Source organism: Juglans regia, chromosome 11 (genome assembly GCF_001411555.2).
Source record: "Juglans regia cultivar Chandler chromosome 11, Walnut 2.0, whole genome shotgun sequence".
In the NCBI taxonomy this organism is placed as follows: domain Eukaryota; kingdom Viridiplantae; phylum Streptophyta; class Magnoliopsida; order Fagales; family Juglandaceae; genus Juglans; species Juglans regia.
Genome location: NC_049911.1, coordinates 34,606,947 through 34,626,031, shown reverse-complemented (window position 1 = coordinate 34,626,031; position 19,085 = coordinate 34,606,947). Strand labels below are relative to the sequence as shown.

The following is a 19,085-nucleotide window of genomic DNA, read 5'->3' as shown; positions in this document are numbered from 1 at the left end:
TAGACTATTAGTATATTTATATATTAGTATTAGTTAAAAAGTTGTAGACTTATATATAAGTATAGCTATATAATATATTTGACTATATAATAGTATTAATATTAGACTATTAGTGTAGTTATATATTAGTATTAGTTATAAACTATATATTAATATTAGTTTTAAACTATATGTTAGTATTAGTTATAAACTTTTAGTGATTTAGTATAACTATATTAATTATAAGTATAATTATAGTCTATATTATATTTGTAATATATATAGACTAATATATAACTAATACTAATATATAAGTCTACAACTATATAACTAATACCAATATTTTAATATAGACCACATTTATACTTATACTAATATAGTTATACTAAATCACTAAAAGTTTATAACTAATACTAATATATAGTTTATAACTAATACTAATATATAACTACACTAATAGTCTAATATTAATACTATTATATAGTCTAATATATTATATAGCTATATTAATATACAAGTCTACAATTATTTAACTAATACTAATAGTTTAATATAGACTATAGTTATACTAAATCACTATCACTATCACTAATACTAATATATAACTATTAGTATTAGTTAAATATTAAACTATTAGTATTAGTTATATATTAGTCTACTCCTAGAAATGAGATCCGTATTACCATGTTTGACTTACATACAAAGATTGATGTCATGTTTGCGACTCACCTCACGATCAATACTTGACTAATACAGCTAAAGACACATCTAGTTGCAGTCGAAGATGTGTACAGAGAGTTTGAATCTTAGTAGTTTGTATATTTTATTTACATTTTTTTTAGTATAAACAATATTTGGTGTTTGGTAAATTTAATTTAATTTTGAATTGAATCGTTTTTGTATTTTCTCAATTAATTATTGATTTCTATTATTCCTATTAATTAATTTCTAATTTTCATATAAATTAAATATTTATCCTTAATTAAGTAAGGTATTTTATTGTTATCAATAATTGTAAAAATTATGTAACCATTCAAACGGAATATATCACGTTCGAACATTTCTCCATTTCCCATAGGTTAATGACATGGATGACATTAAAATGTTAAAAAGAGATCAAGTTTCTAGTACTTAATTCACACTGTACGTACGAAAATCAGCAGTATAATGGGAACTAATTTATAATGTGGAGGTTAATGAATCCTGAAGTAGCATATTCTTATGTCTTATGATTATAAGTGGCAACTTCTAGATCTCTCGTTGTCAATCCGATCGAGCAAAATGGCGGGTTTTGAAAGATGTTTGTCACGTTGGCATGCATTATATACATATATGGCAGCCGATAATGGCCTTTTGTCGCGCAAAGGTACTATATATCGAAAATGGTGACTGGCGATTTCGTGCTTCCATATATGCATCAATGATATTCAATGCTTGTGCTAGGGACTCGGATTATTTATCTTTTTATATTTATTTTTTTTCCGAAAGCAAGCTTGTTGGGTCCGTACGAGCACTAGACACGAATTAAATGGTCTAGTAGTGTGTTCTTTGGTTGCTGCATATGGTCTTATCGTGTGGAAATCAAATAATTCTAATAGGTTGTTGGCCACCCACACGTACGTACTTCCTGATCATGAGGCACCCCCGGCCCATTATACATGACCCTGTTGATTGGACAACTCTGTTGTTTTTTTTCTTATCTTTATTGGAAAATAAAAATAGATAAATTATAATAATATAATATAGTACTCTGATCAAAAGGAATTTTAAAGTTTCACGATTGAAAGGCAAGACAAGGGACGTACGCTTTCAGGCTGCTTATTGCTTAACTTTGAATTTGTTTTCGTTAACATCTCAAAACAGCTAGCTAGCTAGCTAGCGCCTGCGCCTATGCATGCATATCTCAAACAGATTTTGGCCGCCCTGCTCACAATTTGACCGAAAAGGACAACAATGCAATCGCATTTTCTTTATTAATAAGTGAGACTACGTTTGGAATTAAAACTCCTCTCAACTCATCATTACAATTTTTTCAAATCTCAATACAAAATATAATAAATAATTTAACTTTTTCAAATCCTAAACTAATAATAATCATAATAAATAATATTCTAACAATATTTTATTATCTCAATTTAACTCAACTCAACTCATTTCAACATCCAAACGCAACCTAAATTTGCTGAAAGTTCGAGCTTCGTCAAAGACTCAAAGTGTATATAGCATACATATATATATATATATATCTATATATATAAAGAATTTACGAAACAGAATTTTTTTATTTTAACAAAAATTTTTTATTTTAACGAAATATGTTGATTTTCATTAACTTTTTATCTGTTTGTAATAATTACAGAATATATGAATATAATTGTATTTTTATTTACATTCTATTTATTGTTATTTTTATGGTTTCTATTGATTTATATTCTATTATTAATATCTTTAAATATGCTAATAAAGTAAATTTATTATAATAATAATCATGGATTCAATTTTTAATTTGAAAGTACGTTATAATAGAAAAATAAATTTACGTAGATTTATCTTTTCGTATTCATTATAATAGAAAATTATTATAATAATTTACAAATAGCCTATTTTTTAATAACTTTTAAGATATATATTAATAATAAAATAATAAAATATATGTATTTTATTTTTATTTTAATAAAATATATTAATATTTTAAATTATATATATATGTATCTCAATTACGTAACATCTTATTAGTATATATATAATCATGCATACGTTACATTGAAAAAAGAAAAAAAAGAGTGGGCCAGGAAATAATGGCGGAGTATATTGAAGGTTACGAAGTTGGGGCACGAAACGGCTCCATTTAACCGTCATAAACTTATATTATTGGCAATCCAAGTCATGACTCATAAGGAAGGCGTGCTAGCTCTCATTTGGCCAGTGGCCACCTCTATCTCCATTAATTCTGCTCATATATATATATAGTTTCTTTTTCGTAGCTGCGCCTTGTCAGACTCTCACTCTCGTATAATATCAGTACCTAATTCCACATGCACCATGCATATATATAATATCATGTAGCCCTAGATTTATTATTATAATTCGATTCTAACAACAATATTGCCCTTCGACCTTTTTCTTTTTCTTTTTCCTTTTTGTAGAAAATCTGAACGCCATTTCAGAGATAGCTTATCTAAGTTGCATTTTTTTTTTTTTTGTTTGTATGGGTTAAAATCATATAATTACTAATTGAGTTTTGACACATACGCACAATACATAAGCATTTGAAAAAAAAAAAAAGAATAGAAAGACAAAAAGAGTTTTATCTTAGGCTGTACCATACTGTTTGGTAATTAAGTAAAATAGTCTCAGACTACTTCACTAGTATTTATTACTTTTTATAATTAATTAATTAATAGCTCACTATATATTATTCATAAATTATTTATTATTTATTTATTATTATTTACAAATCATATGAGATCATCTCAGCATTCAAACATATACTTAACCCCATGGAATTGAGTGTTCAGCATTCAAACATATACTTAACCCCATGGAATTGAGTGTCGAGCTTTTATGAAATGACAAAAATTATGTCAATACATGATTTCAGACAATCATAGACAACATGTCTCATTACTTTTTTTCAGACATGTACTATGTCCATACATTCAGACAATCATAGACAATATGTCCCATTTCAGACAATCTAGAGTTAATTTTTTTACTCATACTTGGGAAAAATTATATATCTCATTCATTAATATGTCTCAGTTATAAAGAGCAACATTATCAATCTAATTTTAAGATTAGAAGTTAGAACAACAAACTTTAAATGTCTCTCATTCTATAATTGACTGCTTAATAATTAGTAGTACTAATTCATGACTCGTTAAGAATTTCGATAGTGTATAAAATATGATCATGGTTAGGAAACATGAAGATTAATCTTCATGTGTCCAATGATTAGTGTGCAACTCAGAAGAGGTCCGGACACTTGAAAAAAAAAAGAAAAAAAAAGTGGGTTTTCCACCAAAATGCCCTTAAAATAGCACATCATGATGATAAAAAAAGGAGACGAAGAAAAAGTGGGGAACAGAAGAGATGGCAAAGGGGACTTAAGTCCCCCATAATTTTAGGTCATGACTGTAATTTTGTGATAAATTAAGGGTTCAGTTTTATTTACTTTGCTTGTCAATTGAATTACGTACGTGCCCATTTAAAACAAGTCCACGCACATTCTTTCTGAATATCATGTGTATATATAGTTGCCGATCAGATGCAAAGGAGATCATGAACTCAGAAAAGTTGTATATACAGATCAAAGAGAGATGGAATGGAGAAAATGTTATCTGGATGTGATTCTGGTACCGCTAGGGTTTTTGATTACCAGTGGTTATCATATCTGGTTATGGCATAAGGTTCGCAAACAACCACTCACGACCATCATCGGAACAAATGCTGCCGGACGACGTTTTTGGGTCTCGGCCATGATGAAGGTACGAACATCTTATTTGTCATTAACTTGCTGCAAGTAGTCATGAGAGAAAGACATGATGAACTTAATTTCCTCGTAGCAGTAGGGAATGATTAATTGCTTAAACACCAATATCCTTAATTTGTATTCATATACATATACCCATGGAGCATAATCTTAAGAAAGTTGCAACTGTAGCTTGCCTGGTCATCTGATCTTAACATAATGATCATTAAGAACAGATCATAACTATATATCTAAGTGTATTGTGCTACAACGCAATGCAACAAATCCAAGCAGAAATTGGTCAGTATCGCTGTCATCTCTTCAATTAGTCTACCAAGATTCATCCCCAAAAGTTGCTATCATATTGAGCAAATAGCAATAGCATGGACGCGTGGAACAATATGGCCTGTCAACGTTAGATCAAAAAGTGGCTTCCACGTATGTTAATTTTGTGGTGTAATCATAGAGGAAGATGCATGATCATGTTGGCAAAATAAAACTATTGAGTAAAAAGAAAAATAATAACTCTAATGATCAGCGGTTGAATTATTTAATTTGACAGGACAATGACAAGAAGAACATCTTAGCGGTCCAATCTCTAAGGAACACAATAATGGGATCAACCCTAATGGCCACTACATCGATTCTCCTCTGCACTGGTCTGGCTGCCGTCATAAGCAGCACATATAGCGTGAAGAAACCGCTGGACGACACTGTTTATGGGGGACATGGGGAATTCATGTTGGCTTTGAAGTATGTGACTCTCCTCACCGTTTTCGTCTTCTCATTTTTCTGCCACTCTCTGTCCATTAGGTTCATAAACCAAGTGAACATCCTCATCAACACTCCACAGGATTCCACGTCCATTGTCACCCCCGAGTACGTGTACAAGCTCTTAGAGAAGGGCTTTCTCCTCAACACTGTTGGAAACAGGCTCTTCCATGTCGGACTTCCTCTTCTGCTTTGGATTTTTGGTCCTGTATTGGTCTTTTTGTGTTCTGCAACAATGGTGCCTGTGCTTTACAACCTCGACTTTGTGTTTGAGAGCGAAAAGGGGAAATTTGAGGATGGGAGTATTGTATGAATTATATCATAGCGAGGGAAGGGAAGAAGAAAAAAAAAGGGAAACCCATGGCATAATGTGGAAGTTAATTATGATCACTTCTGCTTATGTCCAGCTTTAAGTTGTCTGAGATTAATTGTTTTTTCTTCTTTTCCAGATGTGCGTGCAGGTAAATGCTGCGTAATAATTATTTGAGTAATTATATTTATAATTTTAATTCTTATCATTTTTTTTATTTTATGATATGATATTAAATGATTAAAAATTATTTATTATATTTTACTTAAAAATTAATCATCTAATATCATATCATATCATAAAATAATGAGATCAGGATGATAAAAAAAAATAGATAATAAATAAATTTTTTCTAATTATTTAGAGCTTTTCACGACCAAATGGAAATTTAGTGCTTGTTTTTTGGGTAAAGAAATTCCTTTATTACTCTGCCATGCACTGTAAGAAAGCAAACAAAAATGTAATAATTATGAATAGTACTATTAATTCTATGGTTGATGCATGCATGGTTCAAAAAGTTACTGCTCATGCAAACAATTAAATGTCCGGAGCCGAACCTAAAACTCAAAATTATTTTGTTTCCTATTAATTGCTGATCATATATATGAAAGCCTTATCATCATCACTAGCAGCAAACAAAATAATAATAATAAATAAAAGAAATAAGAAGTATACAGTACTGCCAAGAACGTATATTTAGAAACTTAGAAGATCAGGATTAATCGAAAGTTGCTGGAAATTAAAACTTTTAAGAGCCTTAGATATCCGCTGCAATATTGATCATGACTACGTACCATGCATGCATGCATGGGTTGGCCCTCTACGGAATCAAGCTTTCAATTTCTAGTTAGTGGTAATTAAGGCCTAATTTGAATACTGAGAATAGTATCTCAGAATATTTTATTATTATTTTATTATTAATTTTCATTTTTATTCATTATTATTTAATATTATATTATTATTTTTTATTACTTTTTTATTACTATTCACAAAAAACTTAAAATATACTCGGTATCCAAACTACGCCTAAGTCTTGAACATAGATGCCTGAACGTGATCTCTAGCTTAATGCATGATGCCAATTGTCCGACATACCCTTAATAAGCAAAATGAGATATTTAAATATTATTATATATAACTAATTGTATATATAACTGATCACAAGCATATATATATATATATATACTCTCAATCCGGCCATGTGTTATTCTTTTAAAATTTGAGAAAACTTGCAGGCTAGTCCATCTAATTATCTCATAAAACCAACCCTCCAATCAGAATGCGACACGTCAGCATGTTAACACTATTACCATACATTCCACTACATCTGAACAGCACACTCCATTCTCCTTTCTTCCTATTTGAACCCACCACCTAACGGCACCCCACTCATCCCCGACTACATAGAACCGACAATTGCCTCTCGACGGCAACTACCATTTTATGTATGCCTCAACAAGTTCTTGATAACTATCTTCTGTTATTAAGTGCAGAACATCCTCTACCAATATCTCATATGTAGATGTTTCAGCTGAGACATAAGAGACCATGTAAGGGCAATTGTCGAATGTTCCAACGCATCGACTACGGTGTGCACATAAACTGTTGTTGCAAGTAACATTTCTGCTCATTGACAACCCTTTAGGATTGTATATATTAAGCTCAAAATCCTGTAGAGTAACTTGCTTTAATTGAAGATCAATAAAAGAGCAACAAAAAAGAATTCATGAAAAGAAAACAAAACTGAGAAATATTTTTTTTTTAACAAGTGAAAATAGAAAAGAAAAGAATTTTTTTCCAAACTTTTTTTTCAAATCAGCTGTTTTTCTTCTCAGAGGGATCTCGGAGGAGTGAAAAGTAACGGCAAGATTGACTTTCTATATGTCAGTGATTTTTGAGTTGTTAAAAATCAGTTTTGGAGTAGTGAAAGGGGAAGGGCTAGAGTATTCGATACAGGGGAAGGCTGGAACGTAATCAGTGCAAGGGAAGGAGAAGGGGGAAGGGGACTAATCAGCTGCTTTCCTTCAATTGTAAACAATCTCTGTCATCTTACGTGTAATCAATCCGTTGGTGGGCTGTTTTTCGCCCAACAGCAACAGGGCTGTTTCAAAGAGTTTCTCCTAAAATTTATGTACATTGTGAGTCCAACAGCAAGCATTAACCGAAGCTAATTAGACAAACATGACCCATGCATCTGAAATTAATTTTATAGAATCTAAATTGGGTCCGGCCGATGTTAATTTAAACGTACGTGGATTGGGTCCCACATAATATCATCAGTGGGGCGTCCTAACAAATACATATATTATTTATAACCTAACTACTATAATTAGTGCACATCCAATCAGAAAGTCCCAAGTTTGTTTTTGTTTTTTTCCGGCTTCCTCGTCATTCGTCAACTTCGCCTTCAATTAGTTGACAAGTCGTTCTTGACGGGCCTACAACACAGGCCTAGCTTTAAAGCAATGCATTATTGGATTGCGTTTAGCTTTAGGATCTCACTCGAGATCATTAATTTGGGCTTTGGGATCGTATTTTTAAAACCTATTAAACAAGCCCGGCAGAGCTTGGTAATAAATCAACCCATCTTAATCTAACTCCAACAGAGTTTGGTAATTAACCAACCCATTTTCGTTTTTACAGATAAAATAAGATAAGGTGAGATGAGTTGAGATAAAAATTAAAAATTAAATAAAATATTATTAAAATATATTTTTTTAATATTATTTTTATTTTGAAATTTGAAAAAGTTGAATTTTTTATTTTATTTTATATGAGAATATGAAAAAATTGTAATGATTAGATGAAATAAAATGAGATGAGATATAAATAATAATTGTGAAAAAAATCGAAACTTAGGAATGGTTTGGATTCAGAAATGAGTTGAGATGAGTTGAGATGATTTGTGAATAGTAGAATAAAAATTGAATTATTTATTATATTTTGTGTGGAAATTTAAAAAAATTATTTTGAAATTTGAAAAAGTTGAATTGTTTATTATATTTTGTGTAGAAATTTTAAAAAATTATAATGATGAGATGAGATGAATTGAGATGAGTTACGAATACAAACGACGCCTAATCTAATGCTTTTCAAGAATAAAAAACACATGCAACTCATGATCAGTTCTTAATGTACACTGAGTTCTAAAGATTTCAGGACCTTTTAATTAAGTGCTTGTATAGACGTTAAAAAAAAATTAATAAATAAAATGTTTTGGGCAGCTCGTGACTGTGGAGCCTTTAATTTTCGTCTTCGACTCCCTCTCTTTTTGAGTTCCAGACAGTACTCAATCGATCATATGTGCTTTTTGTCTTATTCTTCTTCGAGGTATGTGACCAGTGACATTCCTTCCTTTCATGAATGATTTCAGCTTCTAGACGTACACGAGTTCTTTCTATATTGTCATTTCTTAGGCAAACAGCAAGCTAGGGTTTCTATAGGCCATAATCTCAGTGGTACTAATTAATTTCAATTACTAATTTCGCATGTAATTTTTCCCAATATATATATGTATTTATATATATAGGTCGTCTCAAATGATTCTGGACAAGCTAGCAAGCTTCCTGCAGGGCCAGTACAGGATAAGGGTGTTGGGTGTCTCATGCATCGTATTTTGTTGATCCAAAGCCATGACAGTATATCTATATATTCTGCAGAACCAATAATCAGCCGCCGTGGCCTGCTGTCTCGGAGTCGATCTGTAGCATAATATATAAGAAAATGCTTTGCTGACCCACAAAGCTTTGTGGTATATATAATATACGTATGTTTATACACAAAATGCCATCGGGCCCTAGCTAGATAGCTAGCTAACCTACGTACGTAAGTATCGAATTAGCTAGTTCCTTCCCCCACGTTATCAACGTTTTATCATTAATAAAATCATACATAAACTTTCTTGTTGATGGTGGGTGTATCGTGGGGCTACGTAATTCAAGTTACAAAGAAAGTTAGGTATTACTCAGCCTTTAGTTCTAAAGTGGCCGGGGGAGCTAGCTGGAGGGCAAAAAGAAAGAAAAAAAAAAAAAAAGCAAAAGAAAACTCAAAAGAAAGTGGGAGTTCACCTCTTTCTCACCGACTTTAGTCAGAGGTCGGTGCCTGTCCAAATCAACTTTCATTGTTTAATTTGTCCTGTTTGTCTATACCACAGCCATTGCATGCACTCTTTTGCATCATATATTAAGCCAAGCCATACAGGCGAATTAATGCTTTTGCTTTTAGGAGTTTTTATTTTTATTTTTATTTTCAAATTAATTAGTTCTATTAATAGGTGTTTCCTTGCTTTTTTGATGGACAGAAGAAGAGCTTATTAAGTTTTTAGAAAACCGAGCCTCTCAATTTTTTATTTTTATTTTATTTTGTCAGAGACTTTCGAACGTTGAATCAGATCTGATATCTGGGTCCATGTACATAACAATTCACTAACTTTGATGCTCCACTGAAACCTTTTGCTCAACAAATGAACGGTCACAAATCCAAATTGGATCGATTTCATTGTCTCCCGTTAGATAGGAAGATGCCCCAGCTTTTAGCTTTTCTTTTGTTAAAATTTAATTAAAAAATTCTTTTTTTTCAATTTAACTAGTTACTTTTTAATAATATTAAATAACAAACTCTTTAAATATTTCACTATCCCATTTAAATATATATATATATATATCTATCTATAATTTTTATTTATTTTAATTCTAATAGTAATTTTGGCTGGTTATATTTGACCAATTAAAAGTCTCAAAATTAAATTTATTATAGATTTAAAGAATTTGTTATGATTGTATTTTGAGCTAACTAGTTAAATTTTGACTAAATTTAAATTTTATATATAGCTAGTTCATTACTAATTCTTTAAATGATATTAATAGCAGGGGCTTTAAAATCACACCACGTCAGCAAATTCTACACATATAGTAAGATGCTGCACATCTGATAAAATCAAGACTCCAAAATTCTACACAGAACCCCTTCTAGCACTGCCGCACTATAGAGAAAATACACAGATTTGAAGGTAGGTTCACACACACTTTATTAGAGATGGAATTACAGAATATATATACAAGTTTGAAAACAAGATAATTGCTCCTAAACTTAAGCTATCGTATAATACTATTGAGCTGTACAAATCAACAAATAAGGAATGAATTAAATGGTCATAACAGTTACGGTTTTGGTATAACAGTTACAATCCTAAGAATGATTTGGTGCAGGATTTGTAGCTGTCTCTATACGCACAACACCGTCGAAAGTTCCGTCGCCCACCAAGGGAGAAACTTGAAAATAATTTTTGGGGAAGAAACTGATTATTGTTCTCATTGGGGCAGGCACTAATTATTCATAAACATGAAAATAGTTTATGGAGAAGAAACTGATTGATTATAATTGTTCACATTGTTGGGGGGGGGGGGAACTGTTGCTAATTAGAAACTTGAAAATAATTTGTGAGGAATAAACCAATTGATTATTGTTCACATTGGGGCATATGGGGTTGATCAATCAGGAATAAGCCGATTATTCTTCACATGGGGGCACTTATTAAGAAGAAACTTAAACAAGCCAGAAACCCAATCAAACAAGCCGCGAGTTTAGAGTATTATCAAAATTATGGATTAACACAATAGTTCAAACAAAGATGAAAAAGCCAAAAACCCAATCGAAATTCACCAACTTCTTCACATGAACATCAGTACCGATCGAAACCCAGAAACAACCAACATGAACAAAATTACAAAAGAACAGTGTGCATAGGGATAATGGATTCAAGGGCTTCTTCGTAGATGGCAATGGATAGTCGGAGCAAATAGGTTTTCATCACGGCGACAACGAATCCTCATGGCAATGGCGACTTCGAGAGATTCATGGTCGATTTTATGGTCGGAGCCCACGAGTCACGATAGCGATGCCTCACGGCAACGACAACTCCTCATTGCACCACTTCTCACAGGTTTCAGATTTTGCAAATGGGAGGCTCACGAGTTTTACACCAATATCCTTATTCTTGTCCGTTGCGATCCTATAATTAGCATCCGCCCATTGGTAAGCTTTTTTTTTTTTTTTTGGAAAAACCAACATGACTGGGTCGAAAAATTCCTCTATTAGAGCATCCCCATTTGGATGCCTAAAACCCCTTATTCCCTAAATTTTAGTAAAAAAATTTAACTTTTTGACAAAAACCTCTCTCCATCCGATTTCCTATTTTAGGAAAATGTTTTGGTATGTGAAAGCATTCTCATCCGGTGTCCTAAACTACTGTTATCCCCAAAGTTTAGGAAAAAATTTAGGGAGAGCATGAAAAACCCCTTCTATCTCATTCCCTATTTTGCTGTTTTGATTTAGGGAAGCTACAATGGTTTCCCAAATATGGTATTTAGGAAACCGTTGTACATCTCCAACCTCTTTTCTCTCATCCCTTTCGGGCTATTGGTCTGGCGTGTTCCTCTCTCTCTCTCTCTCTCCACTCTTGGTTGCCCTCTTCGACGTTGCCCTATGTCGCACCGTTTGCCACCATTGACGGTGGTTTCTCTTCATCGGCCCAAATATATGTAGTTGTACTCATATCTCACATGGTTTTACTCACTAAAGTCCTCCTCCCATAGCTGGACTATGTCTTCTCTGGCGCACGATTTTACACATGATATTCCATCTCCATGGCTGAATTTGATGCATAATGTTATGTATAGTTTTTCTTTATCTTTGGGTCTAACTTTGGCCACTGAAATATGTTTGTGATCCCGTGTCCTTACGACAGTGCTCTAGGGTTTGACATTTCGATTGGATTTGTCCTCAAAATCTGCCATGGCTCGTGCTCTGTGTCACCTTTTTGACTTCTTGGACCTGTGCATCTCAATCTGCTTTTCTTTTTCAATCTGAGTGGTTGGCATTTCGAAGAATCATTTGTTGTTTGGGCATTTTATTATTCACTGATGTAAGGTTTCTATGTTAGCTTGAGGAATCCCATATTTTATTTGGTGGTCTGAGATATTTTTCTTATAGGTGATGTTTGAGAAAATTGTTTATTCTTAAGCTGTTGTGAGCAATTTCGAAAAAACACTTAGTTGTTTTGGTATGGACCTGTGTGCTGAGTTTGGACTTCTTGTTTGTTCTTGAGCTGTTGTGAACAATTTCGAGAAATTAATGGATTTTTGAACATTTTATTATTCACTGTTTTGTTGTTTCTATGTTGGCTTGAAGAATCTCATATTTAATTTGGTGGTTTGAGACATTTTTCTTCTAGGTGATGTTTGAGAAAATTGTTTTAGATATCAGCTGCTGTGAGCAATTTCGAAAAATTATTTGTTATTTGGGCATAGATAATATATAGAGCTTTTCATGCTGTTTCAAGCTGTGCTTGCATAATGTTGTGCTGAGTTTGGTCTTTTTGAGTAAATCTCCATAAGCATTTTATAGTATTATTATGCATATTGTTCTGATCTCCATATATAAGATCTATTCTTTTTCCACCCATGTTAACATATACATAGCCTTTGTACTAAATTGATTGAATGAATCTAATTCTACTAATTTAAATCTTTCAAGTGGAATTAGAAAGATGGGTTTTTTTTTTGGCTTCGTCGATTAATTTTCTTTTTATTAGTATTGGAAATGGTTTAAATAAATATTACTCAGGCATATGCGAACAAAATCATATTAAAAAATATCATCGCGTTAGGAAATGTACATATTAAAAAAATTATTATTTTTAACACCGATGTTGGATTGAAAAATATTATATCCGGAAAAAAAAATCGTATAAGTGTTTATAAAATTATTAGAATGTGACATTTGAAAATAAGAAAATAAGACAAAAGAGTTCATGGTTAAGAATGAAAATATGGAAGTGAGAGAAAAAAGTAATAAAGTAATAAAGAAATAATAGAATAATATTATTTTAATAGAATAGAGAAATGATAGAAAATGAGATGTAGAAGGTTTTTTTTATGATGAGTAAAATTTAGGATAAAATTATAAGGAGTGTCATTTTTAGTTAAAATTTAGGAAAAAATTTAGGGAACTATATGGGAATGCTCTGAGCAATGGCTCCCTAAATATATAGAGCCACTATTCATTCCTAAATCATTTTTTATAAATATTTTATTCTAACAAATAAAACAAATTATTCTTCCAATCATCTAAATTATTTCTCATATTCACATTTGTTATTGCTTTAAGTAATAATTTTAAAATTAATTTAAATAATTACGAAAATGTAAAAACAGTAATTTTAAAAATATTATCGTACCTGCAAAAAAAAAAAAAAAATTTTGTTTAAAATATTTTTTAGAAAGTAATAGTTCAAAACATAAGAAAAAATATAAAATATTGAGTAGTTAAGTTTGTAAATGGAAATGAGAGAAAAATATAATAAAAAAATATTATTTTAATAGAATAAAGAAATAATAGGAAATAGAATGTAGGAATTTTTTTAAAGATAGGGAAAATTTAAAAAGAAATTTTAGAAAGCGTATTTGTTTAGCTAAATTTACAGGTGCATAAATGTTTTGGGACCCAAATTTATGTTCCGAATGGGATTTTATTTATTTATTTAGTAATTAAGAAATTTTTTTTATCGGTATTGTGAATTTTTATTTTTTTAAAAAAATGTTTATGATGTTTAAAAAAATACATAAAAAAAGAAAAGAAAAGAAAAATAAAAAAATTACTTTTACCTTTTCGGTGGGTTCTCAGGCTACATCCCGAGAGATGTAGCAATACTCTTAGAGCATCCTCATTGGCTTGGTCAAAGTTGAAGGATTGCTAAAATTTAAATAATCTGTACCAAAAAGACCTTACATTGGATTGTGCATCTCTAAAATAATTTGGACTTCTGTTACGGTGGTTGACTAAAAATAAAAAACCACAATTTATTTATCAAATATTAAAATGCTAATTTCTCATTCAAACCACTTGTAGGTGCTTTGTAGGTGTAGATTTTTTTATTGACATTGAAATGGATATGTTGCTAGATGTTTGGTTAGTGAATAAAAAATTTAGATAAAATTTTAGATAAGTTTAATCTCAGTTTTTAGTTATTAACATTAAATGATCTTTGAAAATATGATTTTTTTAATATTATTTTAATTAGAATATAATTATTATTAATATTGAATTGGTAGAATTATAAAATGTGATATAAATAAATTATTAATTTAATAATATTTTATTATTATATAAAAAGTAAATGACTAATTTAATATGAGAATTGAATTTAAATAAAATATAAAAATATAAAAAAATATGATATTAATTAAATTTTAAAGATACAACTGACCAAACTAAACTAATGAAGATGCTATTGGAGGTAACCTGAATGCTGTATCACACGACAATGAATTTTCGTAAAACGTCACATCTTAATTTCACGTGCGGTCCTAAGTAGTATAGTTTTTCTCTCTCTCGATCACACTGTGTCGTATTTCGCTTTCGCAACTTTCGCTTCTCCATGTTCCGCTTCTATTTATTTCTGCACCCATGCCATAATTCGCTCCCCCTCCCCCTCCCCCTCCCCCTCCCAGTCCCCGGTAGTGGAACCGTTTCAACTTGTAGAACTCGGGTTATCGTTGTGCTCTGGGACTCCGTCTCAAATCGCGTCGATTTTCAATAGCGGTGACATGAAGCGCAGCGCATCGGAGTTGGCTCTCGAGGAGTTCATAAGGAGGACGATAAACGGTCCCGAGTTGATCGATACCGGAACCCGTGATAACGATGACAAGTATCAGATAAACGGAGAGTTTCAGAGTCATGAGCGAGACAGAACTGGTTTCGCCGATGAAGTCGATGGCTATCTCACCGATGTGCTCTCCGGTGATCTTGCCAACTACGCTCTCAAAAGCCGGGTCAGTCGTCCTTCTCTCTTTCTCTATATCACCGTTTCTGTGTTACGTCGGTCGACTGAGGTGTAACCGTTTAGGCATCAGTAATATTATGTATAATCGTAAAATATATAAATATCGAATAATTATTTAAAAATAAAATAAAATTAATTATTAAAAAATTAATTTTTTTTATATAAATTTTATATTTATTTATTTATTTTTAAAATAACTATGCGATACTTACACACTTACCACTATAAATATTTCTTAACTGCATAGGGAAGACGGGCGCATGCCGATTTCAATTTGTAAAATAAATAAAAACCAATAATTAATTAAGCATCCCTATAATATGTAGGGTAACCATTTTTTTTTTTATATAAGTAACAATATGTAGGGTAACCATCCCACAGACAAGGTCCCACACCCTCTATACAAAGGAGATTTGCGACCAGATTGAAGCATCATTTGGACCTCAAAATATTTTACAATTAAGTAAATAGTAATAAAATAATTTATAAATAATAATAAAATAATTTGAAATAAGATATTTAATAAGTTTTAAAAAAGAAGAAAAAAAATTAAATAAAAAATTATAATTTTTTATTATAATTTTTATTTTAAAATTTGAAAAATTTGTATATTTTTTTTGTTTGTTTGGAAGTTTATAAAATTTGTATTGAATTTTGTATTTGAATAATGGTTAGATGCTAAAGTTAAAAATTTAAAATTGAAAAGTATTTTATATTTAAGTGGTGTTTGGAAAAGAAATTATGATAAGCTTTAAGAATATATCATTACCCAAATAAGACTTGAGTCTTCTACCTTTGGGTTATAGGATTTAGAGTGTGAGAGTGTTAAACATAATAGTCTCATAATATATTTAAAATGAGAAATTATATTCTCAAACCAATGCGTAAATTACACCTAATAAATTATTTATACGGTGTAATTTGATTTGAAATATCAATTTTAAAATTTAAATATTATAAATCATATCTTATAATTTAAATAATGTGAATGATATATTCTAGACACTGAGTTAAAAATAAAATAACTCATTAAAATTTTTTGATATATTCAGACCGTCAATCTCTAGGTATTTGAATTTGCAGAAGAAATAGATTTCACACCCGCTTTGCCAAATGTGATCAACGGCACTATTAATATAATTTTCATTAATTTATGTCGGTTGGATGAATTGAAAGCCATTGGCAAGAGGGGAAGTCCATTTTGACGACTTGGCCCATCGCTTTAATTCTACCAAAGCGTGCGGAGGTGAAAATGGTATATTAGGGATATAATATTGGGAGTGCTAAGTTAATGTAATTTATTGGTAAAGCTTAGTGTAAAAATATATCTATAGAGTTAATCCTATATACAAATCCCAAATATAACAGTCTTGTATAAGGCTTTTGTAAAAATATAGATCTCAATAAAAAAAAATTAAGTTTTTCATAATTTTCTATAGTGTGATTCACTTTTTTATAAAAGATTTTGTGAGAGCTGTGTATTTGAGACTTGGTCTCAATAAGACTCGTTTAATTCCACATGTTATATGATGCTGAATTGCTGATACAGTCAACCTCGCATGACCAATATCCTTCCTCCTATGTGCTTGCAAAAGTGAACAGAGGAAGTTAGACAAAGGGACATGTCAACAGTAGTCAGGGGATAGTTCCCAATCCCATTATGTCGTAGTTAGGATTCTCAAATTGATTAGAATTTTCTAAAGTGGATCTCCTGTCAACTTTCATTGGGAGAAAATCTATCACTTTCTGCTAGCGTAAACTTTTAAGATAAATGATAATTTTATTTAAAGAAATGATACTTGCAGTTGTGAGTGTACAAGTGCCGTACAATCGCTTTGAAAAAAGTGAATAAATATGAGACTCACATGAAAAGAAATTAATTTTTTAATAACAGACCCCACTCTTTTTTAAAGCGATTAAACGACATTTAAGCATTTCACGACTATACGTAGAATTACTCTTTTATTTATATGTCTCTTACCTAAGTGAAATTGATGGCCAATGTGTGTGAACGTATATAGAGATGGACATAGGATAAATAAACTGGTGTGTCCAAGTGCTCATTGATGTATATATATCTCATAGCCATTATTATGACCATATCGGGGCATTGACAAGTACACATATTCACCATCTAGTACTAGTATAGGAGGATCTAACTCATGTTCCTGTTGGTAAATACAGGACATAATAAGTTTATTTTCAGGTTGCGGTGGATTGACAGAAACCCTTCTCGGTTCTCCCCTCCTCACTTTCAAGAAATCCAGCATTTCAGCAACCATGGATTCCCAATCATCAATATGTGGTATGATCGAGGAGACGTGCATATACATAAGCATCCTTCAAGATATCCTAGAGTTTAATGAATCTCCTTTCTGTTTGTTCTTCTTTTTAATACTCGAACGATTTGGAAATCTGTCAGTTAGCAGTCCAATGTCAGCCAACAAACCAGAAGGTAGGGATACTCAAGAAAGGAGAGGTACCAGTGGTTCCTCGCATGAGCAATCTGATGATGAAGATGTTGAGTTAGAAGCTGGTCCATGTGAGCAGAGCACGGACCCCACCGATTTAAAACGTGTAAGAAGGTATGTTCATGTATATCAACTGCATTGTAACATATATACTGGGTTGTAATTTATGACCCTAACTACATTGAATTGTTATTGGTGGACAGGATGGTTTCCAATCGGGAGTCTGCTAGGCGATCAAGAAGAAGAAAACAAGAACAGCTGCAAGAACTTGAGTTGCAGGTATCTTATGATTTGAGATGTTTGCGCTGTGTGATTAGTCAATCTTGAAAGGGTTAGAAAAGGGTGAAATCTTGATTCCCCAAATTGGCTACTGAGGAAAAGAAATTCAGAGTAGTTGAATGCTCCTTTAGCAGTTTAAAACTATGTTTGGTTTAACTCATGGTTCTGTTTCAGGTTGAACAAGTGAGAGGAGAAAATGTGTCTTTATGCAAGCAGCTCACAGATGCAAATCAACAGTATAATGTTGCGGATACAAATAATCGAGTCTTGAAATCGGATGTGGAAGCTTTGAGAGCTAAGGTATTGTAGCAGATTCTATAATGTAAAACTCGGAGAGTTTGTTTGGATACAGAGCAATACAAATAACGAAGGTAAATAACCTTTCATGTGGATTTTAGGTAAAATTAGCTGAAGATATGGTTGCTCGAGGCTCCTTAAACTGCAGTTTGTATCAGCTTCTTCAAAGTCATTTAGGTACACCACAACCACTTAATACCTATAATCTGCGCCGGGTTCCAAATGTGTCACCAACCATCACTGTCCATGGAAATGATGCCTCGTTTGCTGGAATGACAGTTTCTGGGCAGAATTCTGCCATTGTCCAAGGAGACACCAATGCTAATAATAGTAACAACATTAAGACTGGAATCTTGAGTAGTAATGCTGTAATCACTGAAGATGCAAACGTACTGTTTTAAATTTCTCTACTACTCTGACAATGCATAAAATGGTAAAGATCCTGGCCATGATAGCATGATTGATTTTGGTAAAAGATGGCCAGTCTTCATGATTGGGGTTTGCATCCGTATCCGAGTGCATAGCAAGACAGAGTTCAATGTATATTTATGTTGAAGGTTGATGGCTATTTGGACTTCAAATGTTGCCAATTTATTGTTCTAAACAATCCCAGATTTTTCAAGTTTCTTCTAAACAAGTAATGAAGCAAATTGATCAAATGCGGCG

At 31.7% G+C, this 19,085-nt stretch overlaps 2 protein-coding genes across 2 annotated transcripts; both read left to right on the top strand.

Moving 5' to 3' along the window:
* The first annotated feature begins 4,251 nt into the window (after positions 1-4,251).
* On the top strand, positions 4,252-5,683 carry LOC109009435. The gene is made up of 2 exons (XM_018989891.2): positions 4,252-4,466; positions 5,013-5,683. The coding sequence occupies exons 1-2, from the start codon at positions 4,299-4,301 to the stop codon at positions 5,532-5,534; spliced, it is 690 nt and encodes a 229-aa protein (XP_018845436.1). The 5' UTR covers positions 4,252-4,298; the 3' UTR covers positions 5,535-5,683.
* An 8,792-nt stretch (positions 5,684-14,475) lies between these two features.
* LOC109009422 (bZIP transcription factor RISBZ3) lies at positions 14,476-19,030 on the top strand. The gene is made up of 7 exons (XM_018989877.2): positions 14,476-14,498; positions 14,905-15,361; positions 17,557-17,677; positions 17,795-17,957; positions 18,047-18,122; positions 18,297-18,422; positions 18,521-19,030. The coding sequence occupies exons 1-7, from the start codon at positions 14,476-14,478 to the stop codon at positions 18,818-18,820; spliced, it is 1,266 nt and encodes a 421-aa protein (XP_018845422.1). The 3' UTR covers positions 18,821-19,030.
* Positions 19,031-19,085: the final 55 nt, after the last annotated feature.

What these genes read in the sequence shown, in the direction of transcription:
- LOC109009422 (XM_018989877.2), top strand. Translation starts at nt 14,476, where the DNA reads ATGGATATGTTGCTAGATGTTTG. An exon ending in ACTACGCTCTCAAAAGCCGG is followed by an intron (nt 15,362 to 17,556) that starts GTCAGTCGTCCT and finishes TGGTAAATACAG; the next exon opens with GACATAATAAGTTTATTTTC. An exon ending in GATTTAAAACGTGTAAGAAG is followed by an intron (nt 17,958 to 18,046) that starts GTATGTTCATGT and finishes ATTGGTGGACAG; the next exon opens with GATGGTTTCCAATCGGGAGT.
- LOC109009435 (XM_018989891.2), top strand. Translation starts at nt 4,299, where the DNA reads ATGGAATGGAGAAAATGTTATCTGGATGTGATTCTGGTACCGCTAGGG. An exon ending in GGGTCTCGGCCATGATGAAG is followed by an intron (nt 4,467 to 5,012) that starts GTACGAACATCT and finishes TTAATTTGACAG; the next exon opens with GACAATGACAAGAAGAACAT.